Raw genomic sequence first — 26,160 nt, 5'->3', positions numbered from 1 at the left:
GGAATTACCGCGTGAAATTTTCTTATTTTTATCTCTTCAAGGCCTATTTAATTAATTTTTTCTTAAAAACTATCAATTTGGAATTTGTCTGATGACGGTTAAAAGGTAAATATAATAATGATATAATTTAATACTATAATTTATGATGAAAAATTACTCGACTAGATTTAGTGTTGGGCTATTTATCTTGTCGCGATATTGTGTTTTCTTAGTGATATGTGTTGTACACTAATGAAATTATTCTTAGCAAAATTTATTCTTGAATCTTAGTACATGAAAAAAAAAATATTAGATGTAAGAAAAAATTGTAAAAAATTACATTTATTAAATGGTGAGAATTTCATAACCAGAAAGATGATATAATGCATTTCATAAAAATTAACCCTAAATTATTTTTTAGTATCACACTAGATAATCCCTATGCTATGCACAATTTTTTTTTTTAGTTTTCTAATTTTTATTAATTTGAGAAAATAAAGAAAATAAATTGTAAATTATTGGTTATTGATTTTAAATGAATTATTAATAGCATATAATACCTCATATTTGATTCATTTTTTATTTTAATGTACACTTTTATAAGTTATGTATATGATGATAGACAATATTATTTAGGCAAAATTATAAGAAACTACCTAATCTACGTCTCTTTTTGTAAAAAACTATTTTATGTAAAATTTTTGTAAAAAACTACCTTATATAATATAAATCTTTGCAAAACACTACATTTTAACGGTTTTTAGCCTTTGACCGTTTAAGTTTGGCCTTTGACCGTTACGTGAGAGTGACTTGATTCTTTAAAGGCACCTTCTTCATTTTTTTTCCAGGTTTCGATGTCTTTGTTTCTGCAGTTCACTTTGTATCACCAACATCTTAAAGTCGTTGGCATACAAAGCAACTGTAAAAAGCAAACCCCCCCTCCCAGTTAAAATGGCTCCGCCTAGACGTCCTCATCATCTCTCAATGAAGGTGTTTGGATCTTCTCCTACTACAGCTTCTAAAGAGCCTTGAAATAGATACTCACACAAATTCTGAACTCAATTCTAGGTGTTCAAAGTCCTCCTCTTTTACTTGGTACCCAATTCAAATATAACTAAATATTCCCAACTTGAGTTCATCATAACCTATGACCTATCTTCATGACTTTAACTATCTAACCCTTCAAAGGAAAAGATTTATTAATGAGCAGATTAAGGATAAACTAGTATTTTTCGTCGGAATATCAGCGTTTTTGTGAAATGAAAATCAGCTTTAAGACTATGCACTTTGATTAAATTAGCTGTTATGGTTCAGAAAAAACAGAGCCACTTCAAAGACAAACAACAACAAACAGAGTATGCAATCAACTAAATTCACCAGCATATTCGACACTAATGATAATTCTTACATCAAACATAAATCTCAAAACCGATGGAATTTCACCAAACATTCAACAGATCAAAAGAACAAATGAAATTTGACATACAAGGAGAACTATCAAGGCTTAAGAAGAAAAAAAACCAAGAAAAAAAATTGAAGAAGAAGGTTCCTTTAAAGAATCACCTCACTGTCAGGTGACGGTCAAAGGCCAAACTTAACGGTCAAAGGCTAAAAACTAGTGTTTTGCAAAGATGTGTATTATATAAGGTAATTTTTTTGCAAAAACTTTTATATAAGGTAGTTTTTTACAAAAAGGGACATAGATTAGATAGTTTCTTATAATTTTGCCTTTGATGTTATTTTAATCTTTACTAAGTTAGCATAACAAAACTATGTTAAAATAAATTCTAATTTTAATAAATTGTGTTGAACACATATTACAATATAAATTTAAATGAAATATTTTATATGATAACATATACTCCATATATTAAAAAATAATTTAAATAATAATAAAAAAATAGTGATCCTCTCCCTATATAAGAAGGGAGGACATGAGCACTTCCACACATTAATACTTAATTGGAGTACTAAAAAATGAACAAAGCATTACTTATGTTAGATATGGAGGGCTACATTAGAATCTTATTCACTATTCTACTCTCGGTTATGTTGGTAAGCAACTTTTTTTTTTTTTTTTTTTTTTTTTAATTTTTTTTAAAAGGTTGCATTAATGTGCCAATTTTAAGGACAACTACATAAATTTTGAATAGATAAACCAGTTTATGACTAAAGCATCCATGTTGGCTCACTCCAACCTTAGATGGGTTGCTGTTGAGTCGGGCTTAATTTAAATAAAAAGACTTAGATGGATCGGATTGGGTCCATTTGACTCGCTTCAACCTCGCCAGACTCTTTATAGGGATGTTTGGTGAATGACTTTTAGGTTGATGTTTGGCCTTGAGCAAATATTATATGAAATTGTCTCATCATGAGACAAGCCCATTTAATTAGCTCATTTTTCTAATTGTTCACTTTAAGATTGTAAATAATCACTTTTAGACTGGCCCCACAGACCAACACAAGTCTTTACCGCGCACTTTAGCCTCAATCGTGCGCACCCGGGAAAACTTCCCAAGAGGTTACCCATTCTAAGATTGCTCCCCATTAAACACGCTTGACTGTGGAGTTCTTAACAAATAGACTCCCATGAAAAGAAGATACATCTTCTTGATATGAGTAGTCTGTCAATCCTTTTTCAAGCTAAATCTGGGGTATCACACTTACCCCCACTTATGAATACAACGTCCTTGTTGGTCTGTAGTTTTAGAATCTTTTTCCTACCTAGGTGCACTGAACACACAATTAGCCACGGTTGCAGGGTTGCTTTGGTACCATTTGTAACACCCTGTCTCAACGGACGGCTGGTGATTACACATGGAGACTGTAGACTAGCCCTACAAACCAACACAAGTCTTTGGCCTCACTCGTGCGCACCCGAGAAAACTTCCCTAGAGGCCACCCATCTTAAGATTACTTCACACCCAGCACACTTAACTGTGGAGTTCTTAGCAAACAGGAGTGTGATACCCCAGATTAGCTTGAAAAAGAATTGATAGACTACTCACAACAACAAGATGCATCTTCTTTTCATGAGAGCCCGTTTTCTAAGAACTCTATAGTTAAGCGTACTTGGTGGGGAGCAATCTTAGGATGAGTGACCTCCTGGGAAGTTTTCTCTGGTGCGCACGAGCGAAGTCAAAGTGCGTTGGATAGACTTGTGTTGGTTTGTGGGGCTAGTATACAGTCTTCATAAGTAGTCACTGACCGTTCCTTAAGCCGAGGTGTTACAAAAAGTGAAGTGATCATTCTAAGAAGCTATTTGGTTACGTAGTTTTTGTGATTGGTAACACATTCAGTTGAAATTATTACTTACTGTTTGTTTTAGAGAGTAGTTGACTGTTACCTTACTTGGGGGTAACACATGCCCCTTATTTTGTTACCTTTAGAAAAGCTGGAGATGCTACAAAAAAGTTTCAATTATGACATGGTTTTTGCGATAATTCATGAAAGTGTCACTAAGTCATAAAATATAAGTAACATTTATAAATGTTTTAAGTAAATGGTGACACATTATAAGTCTCATAAACACATCCTTATAAAATTTTAACTCTAATTTCTTTATATTAATAAAGTTTGACACTATTTCCTCCAATTTAGAGTAATTGTTTCATTTGATTTTTTGACTATTCATTGATTACTTTTAATTTGTATTATATTCATAATTCAAATGTCAAATATAGTCAAGTGTGATTTTATTTTATACGTCTTAATGTAAATTTTATTAATATTATTTTTTATAATTTTTAATTATACTCAATTAATACATTTAAGATTGAATTAGTATATTAGATAGAATGAAAAATCCAAATGGGTGAACTGGTGTAAATTGGAGGGAGTATTTAACACTATTTCCTTATATCTTAAAATAATGATAAATAAAATGAATATTTTTTTACACAGTAAGAAAAATAAATGCATTTTAGATATAAAAATATGTTTTAATTTTATTTGTGTACATATATATTATCCTATTATGTTAATTTTAATTTATATTTTTATAGTAGGCTAATGATTTTTATATTATCCTATCATTTTAATTTTATATTGTGTTTTTGTGTATACATATTTAATTTTATAGCCCGTCATGTATGAGACCGTCTCACCATGAGAGGGGCTCATATAATTAGCCTTTTTTTTAATTGATTACTTTAAGATCATAATTAATCATTTTAAGGTTATAAGTAATCACTCTAAGACTATAAAAAATTATTATTTTAAAATTATAAGTGATCACTTTAATGTTATAGGTGATCACTTTAAGACAGAAAGTGTATATTGGGCCAGCACAATAGAGATAGTCTTACCGTGAGACTGTCTCATTTAAGAATTAATATTACTTTTATATTAGGATGATGATGATGATTTTTATAGTAGGATGGTGATATATTTACTATTATATTGACAAATTTAGGTGTCATAATTATTTAATGACATCTTAATTGTAACACTTTTTAAACGTTATTAATATAGTTACTAGATAGATTCCCGTGTAATCACGGATACTATAAATATTTAATTACTGATATGAAAAATGATATTATTTTGTAAAATTTATTCATTTACAACATAAACTTAATTATTTAATCTTTGTATTTGTTATCATATTATCATTATCAAAGTGAATAAATAATTTGTTGTACAACAATATCAAAACATACACTCATAATAAATATTGAAAATTGAGACATATAAAATTTAAAAGTCTTCAACCATGAGGATTTAGTTGAAAAAATAGCTAAATTAGTTAGCTTATTCATTACGTGATGATGATTTATCTAAGTTCAAATAATAATGATATATATATATATATATATATATATATATATATATATATATATATATATATATATATATATATATATATATATATATATATATATATATATATATATATATATATATATATATATATATATATATATATATATATATTGATTTACATAAAATTTAACTTATCATACATACATAAATTAATATTTTATTTTTATCTTTTTTTGGTTGGATCACTTCAGCTTTGATAACGATTTAACTAATCACTCTAATATATTAAGTGTATATAGGGCAAACTCAATAGAATTGCTTTCACTGTGAGACGGTCTCATTTAAGAATTTGTGTTCGACTTTTGCCTTTCTAATTGGTCAAAAAGCAAAAAAAACTTATTTGGTAAACGGCTTTTCAACAAGCTGAAATGTTGTCTTTTAAACCAAAATGAAAAAGCTCTCTTAGTTGACTTTTTAATGATTTCTTGCTTGTTAGCCAATTAATAATAACTTTTGTCAATTAATAATAACTATTAAATCATTGATAACTTTAAATCAGAGGTAATGTATTATAATTCAAACAAATTAATAATAGCAATAATTATAAAGGCACATTTAATCCCGTATTATTTTAACTCGCTCCATTTATTTTAACCCATGGCCCCTTGTAGGTTTAGTTGAAGCTAATTAAAATCATTGGTAATTTTAAATTTGTATTTTATTTTTAATTTTATAGGTTAAAATATATATTAGTTAAGTGAGATCTAGTTTGATTCGTTTTATTATAAATTTTATTAATATTAACTTTTTATAATTTTCAATTTTACACAATTAAATTTATTTAGAATTGAATATGTGCATTGATAAATGTGAAAAACCAAATGCGACAAATGTAATTTCGTAGATACAAATTAAAGTTGATTATTTTATAGGGTTCAAATAAAGATATAGTCATATAAAATTTTGATTGTGCGTTAAGAGTTAAGAGTATTTAGTAGGCTCAACTAAATATATAGCCATATAGTTTTTGACAAGTTTAATGTTATCTAATTAGAGTGTAATAATGATCATTGAATAGCTTGCAAGCCAAATTGATGGAAGAAAAGACCCTAAAGCATATTGGGAAGCCATGATGGAAGGACAAGCCATGCCTCAAGCTATTAAAAATTATATAAATGAGAAGGGAGACTACTATACTGACAAGATTAATCTAAAGCAATCTCCGTCCATTGCTGCAGTCAGTAAAGAGTTCAACAACGACTTTGATCTAAAGCCTAATTTGCTTTTGTACCCTAAGTATGGAGAACAATCTCCGTCTGTTGCTGCAATTCGTAAAGATTTCAACAACGACTTTGATCCAAAGTCTAACTGGTTTTATTACCCCAAGTATGGAGAACAATCTCCGTCCGTTGCTGTAATCCGTAAAGATTTCAACAACGACTTTGATCCAAAGTCTAACTGGTTTTATTACCCCAAGTATGGAGAACAATCTCCGTCCGTTACTGCAATCCGTAAAGATTTCAACAACGACTTTGATCCAAAGTCTAACTGGTTTTATTACCCCAAGTATGGAGAACAATCTCCGTCCGTTGCTGCAATCCGTAAAGATTTCAACAACGACTTTGATCCAAAGTCTAACTGGTTTTATTACCCCAAGCATGGAGAACAATCTCCGTCCGTTGCAAAAACAACCCGTAAAGATTTCAACAACGACTTTGATCCAAAGTCTAATTGGTTTTATTACCCCAAGTATGGAGAACAATCTCCGTCCGTTGCTGCAATCCGTAAAGATTTCAACAACGACTTTGATCCAAAGTCTAATTGGTTTTATTACCCCAAGTATGGAGAACAATCTCCGTCCGTTGCTGCAATCCGTAAAGATTTCAACAACGACTTTGATCCAAAGTCTAACTGGTTTTATTACCCCAAGCATGGAGAACAATCTCCGTCCGTTGCAAAAACAACCCGTAAAGATTTCAACAACGACTTTGATCCAAAGTCTAATTGGTTTTATTACCCCAAGTATGGAGAACAATCTCCGTCCGTTGCTGCAATCCGTAAAGATTTCAACAACGACTTTGATCCAAAGTCTAATTGGTTTTATTACCCCAAGTATGGAGAACAATCTCCGTCCGTTGCTGCAAAAAAATGATTATTGTCAACTACTTAAGTATATAATGTTTGGGTATTATGATATTTATCTATAATCAAGGTAATTTCTAGTATAATGCATATGTTATTTTCCTTGTGTTTGCTTATCTACCGGGTTAGATAGAGGGTCATCCTCATCAATTTCTTCGTAATCCAAATGTCCTATGATACTTTGATGCTAATAAAAATAAATGTTAGTGTATGGTAGTATATAGTCTTAAGTTTATTTATCTTGTTTCTGTTTTCAACTTTATTTTGTGTTCTAATTTAAATATATAGAATACTACTAAAATCTATTAGAGATCTTTACGGTCTATTTAATTGTCATAATTAAGAAGTAAAATTATAATGAAAAGTTAGTACTATTTTGGAAGAAAAATATGTTGATAAGTTTGATGGCAATACTTGTTCTTCTTCATTAGTCGTCTCATTTTCTTCAAAAGATTATTCTACTGCCAGGTCTAGTTTTGAGCCCATCTCAGATTGTTGAAAATAACCTTGTTGTATATATATGTAATGCATGTGATATTTGAGAAGGCAGGATAAATAAAATAAAAGCATTCTGTTTTTCTCTCAGTTTCTTTCCTTCTTCTTCCTTCTTCTTCTCTCTCGATTCTTCTGTTATTTTCATGGTATCAGAGCCACAATCCGCTGAGATCAGTAGTTGATTCCTTTTTTTTTTCTTTCTTCCCTTTTGAAAGATATGGATTCTGGAATTTCCCCAATTTTTGTTCCCGATTACAATCATGAATTGTTTCTAGGTCATGGTGACAATACTAACCATTCTCTTTCTACCAAACATCTAAATGGATTGAACTTTGAACAATGGGAACGCTCAGTCCAGATTTCTTTAGTGGCGAAGAATAAAATGGGTTTTGTAGATGGTTCTTGCAGAAAACCAGCAGATCCTCAGATGGCAAAGCAATGGGAAAGATGCGATAAAATGGTAATTTCTTGGCTTCTACATTCCTGTGAAGAAAACATTAGTTCAAGTGTTCTTTACTGTAATTCTGCTGCTGATATATGGAAAGAGTTAAAGAATAGGTTCTCTCAATCCAATGGACCTAAAATTCTACAAATTGATAAAGAATTAAATTCTTTTGAACAAAGAAATTTGTCAATTGCTGAATATTTTACCAAATTGAAGAGTTTGTGGGATGCATATGACAGTCTTGTGAAAATTCCCAAATGTTCTTGTGGTCTTTGTACTTGTGATGTTAATGGTTCAATTGTTGAGTTGATTAAGAATCAAAGACTGTATAAATTCTTAATGGGTTTGAATGGAGCATACAAAAATGTTAGAGGCAATATTCTTATGATTAAACCATTACCAGATGTTAACACTGCTTACAGTATCTTGATTCAAGATGAAACCCAGAGAGAATTTTCTGATAATTTGGCTTCTGTAAGTGAAAATAATGCTTTTGCTGTTAATAGAAACCAGTTTAATTCCAATGGAAATAGGAATTCTTTCCCCTACTTGACTGGTCATCATTCTGGAAATTACAATAAAGGGAGATCTGTGTCTGTTTCATATCAATCTGCTTCTGGTAATGGCTCTACATATCACAAGATTCATGAAAGAAGGAGCAATTATTTCTATGACCATTGTAAAATGCAAAGCCACAATATAGATAGATGCTTCAAACTTCATCCTAAATTGAGGAATAAGCCAAGAAGGGTTGCAGTGTTTTCTGAAGGGCAGCATTTAACCTCAGATCTTGATGAAAATACCAGCTCAGACACCAAGTCAGACAACAATATCACACCTGAAATATACCAACAGTTTGTCAACATGTTGGCACAACAATTTGCTCCAAATAAAGATCTTAATAGATCTTCTTCATCAAAATTAACTCTACTAGCAGGTAACAATCTTTGTTTTCTGTCATCTGCTAAGAATGATCATTGGATTCTTGATAGTGGTGCAACAGACCATATTAGTCCTTCTTTGGATCTTTTTCTACACTATAAACCTGTTAATAAACAATCCTTCATAACTCAACCCAATGGTCAACAAGCTAAGGTCATGAACATAGGATCTGTCCAAATATCAGATGACTTGATTCTTGATAATGTGCTTCATGTTCCTGATTTTCAATTTAATCTCATTTCAATCTATAAATTGACCACTCAGCTTCACAATTTTGTTCTTTTTACACCCACAAATTGCTTGCTTATTCCCTTTCCATCTCTTTCACAGGACCATTTGATGAAGCATGCTCAGGTCCTTGGTAATGCTCACAACGGCCTGTATCATGTTGATACTTCTCTTAAATCAAATCAATATTCTACTCCAACTTCTCTTTTCTCAAAAGAATGCTTGACATCTACCAGTTTGCACACCAGACACAACCTTACTTAATTGTGGCACTGCAGACTTGGACATTTTCCCTTTCAGCAAATGAAACATCTTCAAATTCAATCTTGTAATTCTTTTCCTTCAGTAGATTGCATTTGTCATATATGTCCTCAAGCTAGACAACAATATAATTCTTTTCCTATTAGCAATAGCAGAGTTTGTAAACTTTTTGAATTACTTCATGTAGATCTATGGGGTCCATATGCTACTCCCACATACAATGGATACAAATATTTTCTTACCATTGTTGATGATTTTTCTAGAGCTACTTGGACTTACCTTTTGAGTACCAAGTCTAATGCCTTCTCTATTTTAGCAAATTTGATCAAACTTCTTCAGAAACAATTTAACACATCAGTTCAAATTGTTAGATCTGACAATGGCATGGAATTTTGTGATGACAATGCTGTCCAATTTTATAACAACATGGGCATTGTTCATCAAACTAGCCTTGTTGGTACTCCCCAACAAAATGGCAGAGTTGAAAGAAAACACAAGCATTTATTGGAAGTAGCAAGAGCTTTATTTTTTCAATCAAAAATCCCTCTCAAATATTGGGGTGAATGTTTATTACATGCTACTTTTCTTATTAACAGACTTCCTTTATCAGTTTTACATTACAAAACACCATATGAATTGCTTCACAACAAATTACCTGATTATGGTGCTTTGAAATGTTTTGGAAGCCTCTGTTTTGTAGCCACTCCCAAAAGGAACAGAGATAAGTTTGCTCCTAGATCTCACCCTTCTATTTTTTTAGGTTTTTCTACCACCCAAAAAGGCTACAAAATTCTTGATCTACAAACTAATAAGGTTTTAGTTACTAGAAACATTCAATTTCATGAACATATCTTTCCTTTCCATCACATTTCTTCTCAAAATTCTCGATCTGTCCTTCCTGATTCTACTTCTGATTTCACAACTTTCTTCTCTTACCCCTCTTCTCCTACTCAAAACTCTTCTATCTCCACAATTTCAGTACTCAATGCTCTACTTCTCATCATCCTTCATCTCCAATTATTACTCCTCACACAGATTCTATCTCTAATCTTAAAACTTCTCCTCCTACATATGCCACTGTTCTCAGAAGATCCATTAGACAATCTAAACAAGACTATGTTTTCAAGCCTATTTCTCAATCTCATTTATGTCAACAACCTCATTTCTGCAACCTTGTAACTTTTTCTTCCTTGCCCATTTCTCAACAACAAACAATTGCATTACAAGCTACTTATACTGAACCACACACCTATCATGAAGCCATTCTTGATCCTGGCTGGAAAGAAGCTATGGATAAAGAAATATCAGCTCTCCACAAGAATGAAACATGGGACTATACTGATCTTCCACCAGGTAAAAAGGCAATTGGTTCCAAATGGGTTTATAAAGCAAAACACAATAAAGATGGCTCTTTAGAAAGACTTAAAGCACGACTTGTCATTTAAGGTAATCATCAGAAATATGGGATAGATTACTTAGAAACCTCCAGTCCTGTAGTCAAGATAACTACAATAAGAACTGTTATAGCTCTAGCAGCAGCAAGAAAATGGCACATTTATTAGCTTGATGTCAACAATGCTTTTTTACATGGGAATTTACAAGAGGATGTCTATATGAGAGTTACATTGGGAATACCAAACCCTCACAATAAAGTTTGTAAACTCAAGAAATCCCTTTATGGCTTAAAACAAGCCTCTAGACAATGGTTTCAGAAGCTTGCTGGTTTCTTGAACTCCAGGAATTATCAACAATCAAAAAATGATCCATCCTTATTTTTAAAGAAGTCTGCTTCAAATACTACAATCCTTGCTATCTATGTTGATGATATTTTGTTAACTGGTTCCAATTCCACTGAAATAGACAGCATTAAAAGGCATCTTGATGATGAATTCACCATTAAGGATCTTGGTATCCTTCATTACTTTCTTGGAATGGAAGCTTCTTACATAAATGAAGGAATTGTTCTCACACAACATAAGTTCACCAAGGACTTATTGCAGCTACAACATTTTTCTCACAAACCTGCTACCACTCCATTGCCACTCCACTGTAAGCTCACTAATGAAGACCCTCATGATTTTTCTGATCCAACTCTGTACAGAACATTAGTAGGCAAGTTGAATTTTTTGACTCATACAAGACCTGATTTAGCCTTTGCAACTCAGCTTCTAAGTCAGTTCATGCAAACTCCAAAACAATCTCACTTTGATGCTTTGCTACATGTTCTTCAATATGTTAACATTACTGCTGGTCAAGGTATCCTATTGAAAGGAGAAGCTAATTTAACTCTACAAGCCTTCTCTGACTCAGATTGGGCTTCTTGCCCCATCTCAAGAAGATCTGTGACTGGTTACTTAATTCTTTTGGAGAACTCTCCAACTAGTTGGAAAAGTAAGAAACAATCAACCATCTCCAAATCTTCTTCTGAAGCAGAATATAGAGCTATGCAACAAGCAACATCAGAGATCACTTGGCTCGTCAATTTGCTTGAAGAACTTAATGTCACCTCTTTAAAACCAGTTACCCTATACTGTAACAATCAATCTGCAATGCAAATAGCTAAAAATCCAGTATACCATGAAAGGACAAAACACATTGAAATCGACTGCCATTTCACTAGAGAAAAGCTAATGGAAGGGCTTAACTTATTTACCTACTCAAAATCAATTGGCTGATGTGCTCACGAAGATTCTTCCTCCAACTCATTTCAAAACGCTTCTGTTCAAGCTGGAAATGTTTTCACCCCCAGCTTGAGGGGGGTGTTGAAAATAACCTTGTTGTATATATATGTAATGCATGTGATATTTGAGAAGGTAGGATAAATAAAATAAAAGCATTCTGTTTTTCTCTCAGTTTCTTTCCTTCTTCTTCCTTCTTCTTTCTCGATTCTTCTGTTATTTTCACAGATAACCGACCGTCTAGGAAACCCAAAAATACGTAGCTTCAAATATTAAAATTCACAATTAGTAAAATACGTTGAATGTCCAAACCCAGGTTCAAATCTTACCAAAAACGAGTTTTTAATTTTTGGAAAATAATTGAAGGCGGGGCTATGCTTTCAATTGTAAATTGTGATAATTGAATTCTGACAGGCTCCTTCGTTTTTACTCCAACCTTTCCTCTTCTCTAGACTCCGTTAATTTCCCATTGAACAAAGTAAATTTTTTTCTATAAATCAACTTTCATGATGAAAAGTCTTATCTATTATTCAACTTAATAACTGATTTTTTCATGAAATCAATTTTTAAACCCTTAAAATTATTTTTAGATTTACAATTTCAGGTACCCCAAAGTTTAATTAGCAAAATGAAAATCATTTCAGATCTTCAACTTCAATATCCAGGTTTTTATTTCTTAATTTAGTTTTGAATTCTTTGTTGATTGTTAGATTTAATCATTAAAATCCTTTTTCTTTGTATATCTTTCTGATTTGGTTTTTGTGTTCTTGGTTCATAGCTTAATGCAGGAATTCGAAAGTTTGGGTTTTAAGGTTAATTTACAAATTGATTATTTGAGTTTTTTTGTGTGATTACTCATTTTCATAGTTTTAAGGGTAATTTACTATTGGTTTTTTGTGTGATTTGTTTTTGTAAATTATTGTCGGAACTCGAAATTTCATTTAGTCATGAACATTTCGTTCATTATTTAAGGGGTGTTGCTATTTTTCGCCACCCCTTTTTATTTTTTTGCCACCCCTCCAAAATTACTTAATTGCCCCTGGATTTAAAAGAATTACAAAAATGCCATTGGAGTTAAAAAATAATTAATAAATGTAAATCACGCTTAATAAATGTAAATCACGCTTAATAACACTATTAAGAATTTAATGAGGATGATTTGTCTATATATATCGAACTCTGAGATGCGTTTGAAATACGAATTGAAACACGGTACTATCTCACTAAAAACTGGTACTATTTTCTCTAAAAAGTGTTAATGAAGTTGTAAGGCGTAGTTGGTTGAATATGGCTAACGAAAGCGACTATGAGTCGAATGCGATACGTAAAATTGCCGTTCCAAGGAAAAAAAAAAAAAAAAAAAACAAGTCGCACAAATCTGGGCGACTGAACCATGGTCTAGTCGCACAAATCTGGGCGACTGAACCATGGTCCAGTCGCACAAAACTGGGCGACTGAACGGTTCAGTCGCCCAGTTTTGTGCGACTGGACCATGGTTCAGTCGCCCAGATCTGTGCGACTGCTATTTTTTTTTTTTTTTTTTTTTTTTTTTTTTAAATTTACATATTAATGTATTTTTAAATTATTTTTATAATTATTGTTAGTATTATTATTGTTGTTGTCATTATTTTAATTTTTATTGTTGATATTTTTATTTTTTAAACTTTTTAATATTTTAATTTACGTAATTTTTTTATTTATTATTGTTATAATTATTATTATTATTGTTGTATTTGTTGTTATTATTATTATTATTATTATTATTATTATTATTATTATTATTATTATTATTGTTATAACTATTATTTATTTATTTATTTATTATTGTTATAATTATTTATTTATTTATTATTGTTATAACTATTATTATTATTGTTATTATTTTTCTTGTCATTATTTATTTATTTTAAATGTTTTTAAATTTTTTTTGTTAACGTAATGTTTTTATTATTATTAAAATTATTATTGTTATTGTCATTATTAATTTGATTTATCGTTATCTATTTATTTATTAATATTATTATTATTATAAATATTATTATTATTATTATTATTATTATTATTATTATTATTATTATTATTGTTGTTGTTGTTGTTATTATTAATCCAAATATTATTATTGTAGTCATTAATGTACTTAATTTATATCATTTCAAATGTGCAGGAGTTTGAAAATTTTGGAGACAACGTAGACTACTCCGGTCGCTTTGTTACGGATAGGGAATTTATCTCCATAGATGAGTTACATAGTTGGGCCGATGCGATAGCAATTACAATCGGTTTTCTATTTACACGTGCTTCTTATAAAAAGAAAGAAGGACGTTCCAGAGTTAGTTGTTATTTAAGATGTCACCGCTATGGTAAACTTAGGGGTGATGTAGATAATGTAGATAATGCTGCCCGACCTGGTTCTAAAAGTAGGAGTTGTGGGTGTAAATTTATGATTGTAGGAAGTAGTCGTAAACCAGGAGAAAGACCTTGGACGGTAAGGGTGTGTCCTGGTGTAAAGGGAAAACATAACCACCCGTTCTTGGTGTACAGAGATGGTCATGTAAGGGCGAGGATTAATGTAGATATTCGGGAGCACATACGACAGCTTAGTGCAACCGGAATGCAACCGGCCTTTATTATGAATTCTATTAGAGATAATTTTCCTGGTTTTTATGCTAGTATGAATCAGATATATAATATTAGGCAATCAATAAGGAGAGATGAAATGGAGGGCAGGACTCTCCTTCAACACTGTCTTCATATGGCCACAGAACATAATTATGTGGTCTGGACAGAGTTGGATAATGACGGGCACTTGAGCAGACTTTTAATTGCAAATCCTACTTCAATCCAAATGATACGTACGTGGCCGTATGTTGTGCTGATAGATACAACGTACAAAACGAACAAATCAAAGTGGCCACTATGTGAAGTCATCGGAATGACGCCAACAAATCACAACTTCTTGGTTGCGTTTTGTTTGATGCGAGATGAGGCGGCTGTGTCGTACTCGTGGGTGCTGCAGGGATTGAGAGATATTTTCGGCAGTGCTCAGACTCCTAGCGTCATTGTAACCGATCGTGACGAAGGTTTATCTGCAGCTATTCGTGACGTCTTCCCAGGTAAAAACGCTTTGTGAGTTCATTATTGTGGTTATATCTATTGATAATGTCTTAATTACGTTCACTGTTTTGTTTAATGTAGATGTACGTCATTTGTTATGCACCTGGCATATTGGCAACGATGTTGAGAACATGGTGGACAAGTTGTGCGGCGGCAAGAAAAATCAACAAGGGCAGTTATTTAGGAAAAGTAGATGGAACCCCTTGGTTGAAAGTGCTACAATCCGGGAATATGAAAAGAGATGGGAAGGGATCGTCAGTACGTGGTCGGTTAGGAACCGAAGGGTCGTTCGGTATTTGACTGGAACATGGATTCCACTTAGAGAGAAATTTGTGCGTGCGTGGACGAATGATGGTTTACACTTTGGTAACCATACTACCAGCAGAGTAGAAAGCCAACACTCGTCTTTTAAGTATTACCTTGGAAGCGGTAATAGCTCATTCGATACCCTTTTCAAAAGGGCGCACGCACAGATCACAAATCAACAAGCTAAAATCCGACAATCGCTACAGGAATCCATGACTTCTGTACCAAGAATGCTACGACAGTATTTCTTTAGACCTCTATATCGCCACGTGTCTCTCTATGCCTTGGAGCAGATCCAGAATGAATTTAACCGCATGTTAGAACTGGGTGATTTTGCATTGAACAAATGCGGTTGTGTACTTCTAAAAACCCATGGATTGCCGTGTGCATGTTATTTACAAATAAAAATTGGATCACATGGTGCTTTGTACTTGGATGACATTCATGAATTCTGGAGTACTTTGAGGTACACAGAGGTAGGAGACGAACCCAATGAAGAAGTACGAAACGCGAACGCCAATGACAAAGAGTACTTTCAATCTCTGGTCGATGAAGTCCTTAAATCTGATCCCGCTTTTGTTCGCCGAATGGCTGAGGTACTTGAATATGAATTACACCCAGATGGTGCGGATATACCTGAGCCTTACGCTAGTCCACCGAGAAAGGGAAGACCAAGCACTAGTAAAACCATGAGAAGGAGAAAAAGTTCATTTGAATATAGCCGATCATCTTCTCGTGGTCGAGGGTCTAGATCTTCTTCCCGCGGGAGATCAAGTGGCAGATCTAGTGGCCGAGAGACGCAATCTTCAGTAGGAATTAAGTTCAGTTTCAACTTATCCGGTAATTGAATTAATTTTTAGTTTTTTTCATTAATTATTTGTTATTGTGGTTATATTAACTTAATATACATTTATTGTAGATGATCCAGGAGGTCATGATGTCTCACAGTTTCCATGGCCTGATTACATCCCATTCATGCTTCCTCCTTATTTGTTCGACTAGATTGATGTGTTAGGTGATGGTAACTGTGGATTTAGAGCAATTGCCGTCACAGAGCTGGGAGGCGAGGAAGCATGGCCTATTTTAAGACGTGCTATGAGTATGGAAATGCAAATGAACAGAGCGCAATACCTAACTTTGTATCTATCTCATGAGTCACTAGACGAGTCAATATTCAGAGTAGGTTCACACACCGATGGACCTGCTCCTTTCATGCACTGGTTCGATGCACCGATGGCTTTCTACTCTGCAGCAACGTTTCTTAACATTGCCATTGCTTTTTATGGTTCTGCTGACGGTGATTCGCAACACAGCTGTTTGATTCTTCCGTTAAGAAAAGCACAGGCCGCGAGAAGTGTAAATAAACTAATACATATACTTTGGGTTAATCGAAATCATTTTGTTCAACTTCTTATGAACGACGATTCATCCCCTCTGCCGCCGATCCATAATTATACTACAGTGTGTGCTGTTAACAATTTATTTATTTCTTTGATTAATAGGAGGAATTTATAATGCTGGTAGACAAATATACATGTATTTGTGTGATGTGGGTTAGTGTGTATATTTATGTAAATTAAATGCAATCATTGACGAAATTAAATGCAATAAATAATGTAAAATAGTTTCAGTACAGACTATTCAGGGCCTTGCCCTTGATCAGTTTGCCATTGATCATATAATTCTCTACAATCATTAAGGTATATTTCTAACGCATGTCGTTGACGGGAGTTCAAATCCGCAAGCCGCGTAGGTAGTCTTGCCACTGGAGAGAATCGACTGGCCCATTCTTTCGCGAACTGAAAACACAACAGTACAATGTGCGTTATTAAATCATTAAATAAAAGAAACTTGAAAAAAAATTTATTATAAAACTCACGTAATCACATCTGCTCTGACCAGGACCAGGACCGGAAGCCAGCAATTCGTCTCGGGATATGTACGGGTGCGAGCAAACTCTGAACCATTCAACGTAATTAGGTTCAGTCTCTGAAGGAACAGTAGCCCGTCGAAGTCCCTGCTCAACAAGGTGGCCACTGTAGGGGAACCTACTCCACGCCTCCACAAATGCAGCAGCAGAAGAAGGAAAGGTCACAGAGTAGGTTCCGTGTGCCGGTCGAAGAGCCTTGGCTGGTCTCATAGGAGCAGGAGGAATAGACTGCACGAACCCAATCTGTCGCAATGCCCGCTCCGGCAAATACACCTCCACAACATCAAAGCAGGTGATACCCCCGATGACTGTGGTGCGTGGGTGCTCATGCAGCAACGCAGCAGCTCCACAATTGTAGGGAGTCCATTCAACCTGCTTACAGGCCAAGTTAAAAAACAAATTTCCTACAGATAAAAAACAACATGCATGACAAAATGTAATGTAAAATACCTGAGTCTCTGTCATTGAGTCCAGAACCTTGCGGAATGATATCAACCTGTCCAGCTCACGACCTACTTTCTTCGGCGTCTACATCTCCGCCCTAGTCGTGTTTGGCACATCATCTCGGCGAGGATGAGGGCGGAAAGCGGGGAAGTACTCATAGATCCATGTCTGGAGCAATGTGAGGCATCCAGCAATGGTCTTGCAACCAGCCCTAGATGCCATTCCGAGCTGCCTGTACAAGAACGCCAAAGTCACCGCACCCCAAGCCACGTCCTGTTCATCGTCGTTGACGACAACTATCGGGTGAGGTCGCATGCCAGTCCTGGTCTTATCCGCCAACAAGGTAGAGCCAATGACAGCCATGTAGTACGCTGTGGTCTGGGTATCCAAGGCATGCGACCTATGACACAGCCGCATCAGTTCAGCAACGCTTATGCATCCGCTGGTGAATGAACCTTTACGTCGAAGCTCAGACAGAGGCTCGCCGACCAGATTGGTGATACCAACCTCCCACTCCGCCTCCGAAGGCTCAGCCGGCAGAGAACCATCAATAGAAATGCCCAATATGCGTTGCACGTCGTGCAACATAATCGTCATCTCTCCCCAGGGCATGTGAAAGGTGTTCGTATCCGGCTGCCACCTCTCGACGAACGCCGATATCAAAGCAGAGTCGATGTGCTGGTGCATAATGACCGGTAGTCGACCGAGGGAAGTGGAAGGTAGAAAATCGACTAGCTCAACGGACAAATCCCTCAATCCGATGATGGACTCCACCGGTCTCTTCCTAATACGGCACTCCAGAATCGGAGGCGTACGCTCGGAGCCGTCATAAATAAGTTTAGCTATGTGCCCGCCATAGCTAGGGATCAGTCGCGTATCTGTCGGCCCCCCGGGCTGGGGTGATGTCACTAACCAGTCTGTGTTAGTGGACTGTGAGGGCCTGCCCCGTGGCGGCTCATTATCGACAAAACTTCCTCCTGCACGCTCAGATGCGGCGGAAGAACTAGGGCCGCCACGGGCAAATCTGCCTTCGGGGCCACGAACTATAGTCCAGTCCAATGGGGCAGGCTCAGGACCTTGGAACTGAACATCATCAGCATCATTATCATCATCACTATAAACCCCCCAACTACTCTGGAGGCTATCAGCCTGGTCATCAAAATGAGTACGCACTTGGTTCAGCGTACTCGACCTTTGGGCCTCACTGTGTCTGGCCGCCTCTTCCTGCCTAGCCCTCCTAGCAGAACCCGTGACCCCTCTCTCATGCGGGTCCCCTCTGAGTAAGGTAGGCCTAGAACTATTACCTCTCAACAATTGCCTAAAAAAACCCTTTCCTTTTCCTTGATTACCAGCCATTTTCTACAATTTTTTACGGTTTCATTCAATATTATAAATAATAATATTTCTAAATACATAATAATCATAAATAAAATATGGAAAAAAATAACAAAAAAAAAACAAAAAATTATTAACATTTAATTAAAAAAAATATATACAAAACATAAACATATATTTAATAATAAATAAAAATAACAATAACAATAATAATAATAAAATTAATAATAACAACATTAACATATATTTAATAATACAAAATTAACAATCACAATAATAATAATAATATTAATAATAATAACATTAACATATATTTAATATTAACAAAAATAACAATACAATAATAATAATAATTAAATTAATAATAATAAAATTAATAAAATACATACGGAAAAAATAAAAAAATAAAAAAAAAAAATTATAGGAGTCGCCCAGATCTGGGCGACTGAACCGGGGTCCACGTCACCCAGATCTGGGCGACTCCTATAATTTTTTTTTTTTCGTGATTAAATTTAATTACAAATAACTTAATTTATTAATAAAAATCAGGTTTTTTTTTTTAATTTCAAACTTTAAATATATTTTTCCTAAATATAAGGAAAAAATTAAAAAACAAAACATAAACATTTATTTAATAATAAATAAAAATAAAAAAAAAAAAAAAAAATTATAGGAGTCGCCCAGATCTGGGCGGCTCGACCCCGGTTCAGTCGCCTAAAATTAGGCGACTGAACCGGGGTCCAGTCGCCCAGATCTGGGCGACTCCTATAATTTTTTTTTTTTTTTTTCGTGATTAAATTTAATTACAAATAACTTACCTCGATTGATAAATTCCGGATTGAACTTAATTTTTGCTCCCAAATTTTGCTTTTGTATGTTGGTTTTTAGTTGTAGTGAGAGTATTTTTAGTGTGATTGTGGTTTATATAGAAAATTTTAGCTTCAATGGCATAATTGTAATTTTTTCAAAAACCAAGGGCAATATGGTAATTTACTAGAGGGTGGCGAAAAAATGAAAAGGGTGGCGAATTATAAGGATTGGGTTATTTAAGTTTTACACAAAAAGGTAGTTATTCGATTGAAAGTTTATGATTAGATAAACTGTAAACTGCAGTTGGAAGTTTTAGTGTGATTACTCATTTTCAGTTTTTCACCATTGTCTTGAATAATTTTTAAAGGGGTCCATTTTGAAAAATCATCGCAAACATAAATAGGGCTTTCAAAAATTTTGTTCTGCCCCTATTTTTTTCATGATCAAATTTTAATTAGAATTGGAATGAGGACATTATTAGAGTATATAACATATCTTGGGATTCCAATCATAAGTTTAAACTTTTAGTTGAATTGGTTGCAGGATATATTTTATACTCTAATATGCCTCCTCACACGAGAAACATATGGGTTAGACGTATGGAAGCAACACAAGCCCTTATCATACCTGGCGACGAATATTCTACTTTAAATAAGGAGTAATTGAGATACAACCCGTAACCTATTATCACGCTAACTTTGATACAATATATGTCAAATAATCAATTCAACCAAAAGCTTAAACTTATTGTAACCGAATCTTAGACCGACTTAAAAATAGATTTACAATTATGAAAAAACCAATGAGGAGACGAGACCCGATTTTGAACCGACCAAAAACATCTGACCCGTAATCAACATGATAATCCTAATAAATTTTACAAAAAAATTTTACATTAAAAATTATTTCTATTTTCATCGTTTAATACCAACAATCAAATAATCTTTACATATGAACGCTTTCTACGAGTCTTGATAAACTTTTTTTTCAAATAACTAAAATCGAAATAGCAGATGACCAACAGCAAAGGACATTTAAGTATTTTGGTATATCAATATATAATTGAGTATTATAGTTTTTTTTTGAAATGCATTGAGTATTAAATAGTTTTATAATCTTTTAAAAGGTAAAATAAATTCTAGTGTTTTGTTTGGTTGTTACCTTGTTGGTACTAAATAGTTATAATAAGAATGATTTGTAATGTAAATTTGGATGAAATATATGTATCATGTCATTTCTATGATGATGAAATTTTAATTATAAAATTTTTTTTTTCTTTTGACTATGTTTCACACAACATTATTACTAATTTTATTTATAGGAAGATTTTCTATAATATTTTTTTCTTATGTAAATTAATTAGAATTGATAAATATTCACTATCTCCAAGAGAATATTAAGAGAATTATCTTGCTTTAAATTTGTCAAATAAAGTAACTAGTGCCCTTTATCCTACGCTTTTGTGACATACATTACACTTTTATTTTATATCCTATATATGCTTTTGTGGCATAGATTAGGAGTATCAAAAAAAATTTCAATTATCTATAGAATATATTGATGTTTTTTTACTATCTCATAAGTGAGGGGAGAGATAGTCAAAAAAAAAATAAAAATTAATAATATCATTCTATAGATAATTTGGAAAGATTCAATTTTTTTTAGATACTCCTAAAATTCAATATTATTCAAAGTTGGTAACTAAAAGTGTGAAGGATATTTGCTATACTCCTAAATTTCTAAGTATTGTGTTTGCTAGTAAAAACTTTAAATTTAGTTTACATTCAACAAACTTTTACAGGTCGGTGACCTAAACATCAGATCACTTGCTATGTTCACATCGAAATACACAATAAAATATCTAACAACATACCATAATTACAACTGTAACAACCCGACTTACAGTTGACTGATTAAGCAGGGTCATTACGGGGTTTATTTCCGAAGAATTTTTAGTCACAATTCCAAAACTTGAGCAAAAGGGTCACTAGATCTCTATCGTAACTAACTCAGCTAATTCTCATACCAATCATCTAACTAAAACACGAGGTAAACATACAGATCACTTTAAGTTCAATGTAACCAACACAACCAAGTATAATATACATTTATCCAAAAACTTAATACAAAACTACAAAATTCCCTTATGCTCAGCTCAATGTTACATCCTAGGAAACTCTAATAACCTCCGCTAATTATTCCCGACTGGTTCCGATATGTGAACAAACTAAAAGTTGAAAACGAAACGACAGAGGGTCAGATTAAACTGAATGAGAAATAGCAATCCAAAACAACAAAACACAATAATTTCCAAACAAAGGTTTAAAAGCAACATTAGTTTTCTAAATCTATGTGCGCACAGGGAGTCTAGTTGAGAGTAACATCCATAGCTCTAAGGCTATGTCACTCTTGGGTGAGGCTAGTCAATATTTGAATGACAATTCACCTCAAAATAGGGAGTAAGGGTGGTTTTCCCTCTACTCCGTCAATGACCAGCTTGTGAGCCTGATCCATTGACCATATCAATATCAACATAAACTTTCATAAGCAATTCATCATCAATAATCATCAATTCAAAACAATTTGATAAAGAAAACATTTTCAAAACGGTAGTTTGGCCAGACCCTTTAAGGAACTGCTACTACTCACCAATAATGCTTCAAGAAGCTAAGTATCGTTCCCCGCGATCACTAAAAGGGTTCCTCGATGATGTTGTCTCCTGAAGCATAACCAATATAACATCACAACAAAGCATACGATACTACAAACTAGATTCATATAATTCATTGCATCTCCTCCTAAGACAGCATCTTAGTTCGAACTTCTATTCTAATATTTCTAATTTCAAAGATCGCGCAAGTTCTAACTCCAACCCCAATATCAACAAAATATGTAACCTTGCTTTAGTCTAGCCTATATTCTTATAAAGATCATACGTCTCCATAATTCTTTTTGTATTTCCAATTCAAACACTTCCATGTTCATCTAAACTCAAAACCAAGAAACTAAACAAGACTAACAAATCATCCAAAAAGGACTCAGCTAATTTATCCATTCGACTAACAATTTCCACACGAACCCTAGATTCTTTCATGAACAACCATACATATAAAATCAAGGGTTATATCCAACACTTATAATTTCCCAACTATTCGATTAATAACAGCAACAAGATTTATCGACCATTAGTAATTTCACAAGAATCTCCTAATACTCAAGTACATCAAGTTTTCATAATCTTTCTGCATTCGACATCCTATTGATATTCTAATCTTTGTGAATTCATACTAATCAGCAACTCCAACAAATTGTTTCAACATTCAACAATTTATCATTTATACATCACAAAACCCAAATTACATTTAATTTTAGTATCCTTTCCAAAATTCCTCAATCACAATCTCCTATAATCACATATCAACCATCCCTAAATTCATTTAATTAAAAGTAAATACACACATATAATTTTACTTGAGGTTTCCCATATATATCTCAATTAAGAACTCATCTAATTAATTTATATAAATTCCAAGATTCATCATAATTTAGGGTTTATCACATGGTAAAGAAATATTCAAGTGAAAGTATGCCAATGAAACTAACCCTTATATGAATAGGAGTATAATTATTAAGGAAGAGCAAAAGAAGAATTCAAGAAGGATTACCTTCTGTTTGCAGCAGCAAGAAACGAGAAAGAACAGATTCAATGCTTGATTTTTTGCTTGAATTTGATGTTAACGTAACTGGACCAAAACACACTCACACCTCCCTTATTTCGACAGCATCTGGGTCAAGGAAGGGAAGTTGTCGAATGTTTCTACAATATTATGGTTCGAATTCAGAGAGAAGTGAGCAAGAAAGAGCAATTAGCCATAATTTACACAAACAATGAAGAATGTAGAAGTGTAGATCATTTACCTTGAAATAGTCACGAAAGGAAAAGAAAATCAATGGATTTTCTCACGCAGGTTCTTCGAAAATCAGGGGAAAGAAGAAGAAGAAAAAGGATGCTGGTTTGAATTTACACAAACAATCAAGAATGTGGTTTGAATCTTGCACGAATCGAAAATCCTCTTATGGCTTCTTGATGTGTTCAACTGAAGAAGAAATGGATGCCTGGTTGCTTGAATCATACGAGTAAAGGAAAAAGGAAGGGGTTTTGGGTTTTATTTATTTATTATTATTATTATTATTATTCAAACGAATTAAAAGAAAAGGAAAAGAAGAGAGAACTTAAATTGAGAATATTCTTTATCGTGTGTATTTAAGATTATTCTCGCACTAATAATTTTCTTAAACTCACTCGTCTTATATTATTAATTCCTCAAATATTACAACAACTATATATAACTACAAGTACAACTATTTAGATGGTTAACACAATCACTCCGATCCTATGAAAATACCTAATGCTAAATAGGTCATGGTATAAAGGATAATTTGAGAATCTACAACAAAAGTTCTAATTAGATCGATGATAATAACAACAATATTAACAAAACATAACAACATAATTTTATTTCACAAGGCACCAGCCTACATACATTCATTACAAACTTATCTTACACATATAAATACCAGTAATTCTACGGTGATTGACTTTCCAAGTCGAACACCAACACAATATTTATTCATTTATAACATAAACCACAAGATCATATCATTAATCATTCATTATCCAATAATTAACAACCTTAACTAAAAACTCCCCTCCCATTCCTTAGTGGGACCCAAAGAAGATTATCATCAGGAAAGAAATGGCAAACAGGAGATTGACCAGGTTTAGTATCCAATTCTTTAAAAGAAGAATGATCAGGACTCCATTGAGAAGTATCCATATGACAAACTACAACAGCTTCAACCATATCACCATTTTCACCCATTAATATAACTTTAAAAACCTTACTTTCACTTTTATGGTAATGACAATAATACACAACATATGGGTATGGTATTGTATGACAAGCAACCATTTTTGGTGCCCAAATTTGTGTTGGTTTTGCTACAATTCTATATTTTTGCACTATACTTTTCCCTTTATTTTGGGTAGTTAAAGCTTGGAATTTTATGTTTTTTCCAAAGATTTCATGCACAAAATCAAGCATAGATTCTAAGGATGTAGCACATGTTTTGGTTTCTCCATGGATAGGGCTGGTTTCACACTCATTTAAGGCTGTTTTCATGGCTTCTCCTCTTATAGAATCTTGTGAAATACCAAAGAGTTGAAGAAGATAAGGCAGTTTTGATGATGAAAATGGGATTAATTCTGATTTTTCTCTTGGAAGAAAATGAGAAGATTGATTTCTACCTTGAAAAATGGTGGGTATTACTTTTCCCATTTTAAGGTCACTTGGTTTGAAGAATACAACTATGGAGTCATCATGACCTTTAGTAAGTGATGCCATTGTTGAGTGGGCCATTCCCTCATTTGAATCATGTTGTAGAGTTGCATCAATAGTAATGCTCTGTATGTCAAACAAAACAAAAAAATTTAGACATATATATAATATTAATAAGCTTAAAAATATTAAACAATACAAAATTCCAAAAAGAATAAAAAAAATTTGCAATGGATTGTGTAGCAAATTTTAAAAAATGATCTAAAGAGTAGTGATTTATGGTAAAAAATGTATGTTGAATTATATATATATATATATATATATATATATATATATATATATATATATATATATTAAGCTTAAAAATATTTAACAATATAATATTAACGATGTTGATAATTTCCTACAGAATATTCAAAAGAAGTTGTAATAAGTTAAGTTTTGTATGCGTCATGTAGCAAATTCAAAGAAAGTGATTATAAGGTAAAAATAAACTGAATTATATATTATATTAAGCATAAAATTATATGAAACAAATATTTAGCGTTGTTAATAATTTTCTACACAATATTAAAAAAAGTTATAATGAATTTTTTATATGTTATGTAGTAAATTAAAAGAAAAAAAATTAAAGAAAAACTGTGATTATACTGTGAATTATATCAAAGTCAAATAGGGGTAGTGATTGATGAGTTTTGTGTGATTGAGTTATTTATATATGTAGCAAATTAAAAAAAAAAAAAAAGAAGGGTAGTGATTACAAGATGAAAAATAGTGAGTTATAGAAAAGCCTAACCATTAGCAGGAAGAGATAGTATAGGTTCAAACTCCATTGAACAAATTTGTGGTACATCTTGAAGATTTTTTAGTGTAATATCCGATAATGGGTATGGAGATCTCTCGAAAGCATATAAGGTGTTTTCTTACTGTTACTTGTTCAGGTTGTCC

At 33.0% G+C, this 26,160-nt stretch overlaps 4 protein-coding genes and 1 long non-coding RNA gene across 5 annotated transcripts; 3 read left to right on the top strand and 2 right to left on the bottom strand.

The window, feature by feature from the left end:
• The first annotated feature begins 1,896 nt into the window (after window positions 1-1,896).
• Window positions 1,897-7,096, top strand: LOC130828723 (uncharacterized). Its single transcript, XM_057694686.1, has 2 exons — window positions 1,897-2,034; window positions 5,822-7,096. The coding sequence occupies exons 1-2, from the start codon at window positions 1,957-1,959 to the stop codon at window positions 6,893-6,895; spliced, it is 1,152 nt and encodes a 383-aa protein (XP_057550669.1). The 5' UTR covers window positions 1,897-1,956; the 3' UTR covers window positions 6,896-7,096.
• A 3,773-nt stretch (window positions 7,097-10,869) lies between these two features.
• Window positions 10,870-11,931, top strand: LOC130821727 (uncharacterized mitochondrial protein AtMg00810-like). Its single transcript, XM_057687538.1, has one exon. It carries the CDS (start codon window positions 10,870-10,872, stop codon window positions 11,929-11,931), a length of 1,062 nt encoding a protein of 353 aa, XP_057543521.1.
• A 2,157-nt stretch (window positions 11,932-14,088) lies between these two features.
• LOC130828720 (PKS-NRPS hybrid synthetase cheA-like) lies at window positions 14,089-16,978 on the top strand. The gene is made up of 3 exons (XM_057694681.1): window positions 14,089-15,047; window positions 15,130-16,194; window positions 16,274-16,978. The coding sequence occupies exons 1-3, from the start codon at window positions 14,375-14,377 to the stop codon at window positions 16,354-16,356; spliced, it is 1,821 nt and encodes a 606-aa protein (XP_057550664.1). The 5' UTR covers window positions 14,089-14,374; the 3' UTR covers window positions 16,357-16,978.
• Window positions 16,979-21,681: 4,703 nt separating this feature from the next.
• On the bottom strand, window positions 21,682-23,997 carry LOC130828717 (uncharacterized). The gene is made up of 4 exons (XR_009047390.1): window positions 23,792-23,997; window positions 23,539-23,690; window positions 22,523-22,592; window positions 21,682-22,100 (listed from the first exon to the last, which is right to left on the bottom strand). It is a non-coding gene; the product is annotated as an uncharacterized LOC130828717 (long non-coding RNA).
• Window positions 23,998-24,365: 368 nt separating this feature from the next.
• Window positions 24,366-26,160, bottom strand: LOC130828710 (BURP domain-containing protein BNM2A-like). Its single transcript, XM_057694673.1, has 2 exons — window positions 26,009-26,160; window positions 24,366-25,338 (listed from the first exon to the last, which is right to left on the bottom strand). The coding sequence occupies exons 1-2, from the start codon at window positions 26,063-26,065 to the stop codon at window positions 24,568-24,570; spliced, it is 828 nt and encodes a 275-aa protein (XP_057550656.1). The 5' UTR covers window positions 26,066-26,160; the 3' UTR covers window positions 24,366-24,567.

Source organism: Amaranthus tricolor, chromosome 1 (genome assembly GCF_026212465.1).
Source record: "Amaranthus tricolor cultivar Red isolate AtriRed21 chromosome 1, ASM2621246v1, whole genome shotgun sequence".
In the NCBI taxonomy this organism is placed as follows: domain Eukaryota; kingdom Viridiplantae; phylum Streptophyta; class Magnoliopsida; order Caryophyllales; family Amaranthaceae; genus Amaranthus; species Amaranthus tricolor.
Note: the sequence above shows the minus strand (reverse complement) of the source record. Positions and strands in the feature narration are given on the sequence as shown.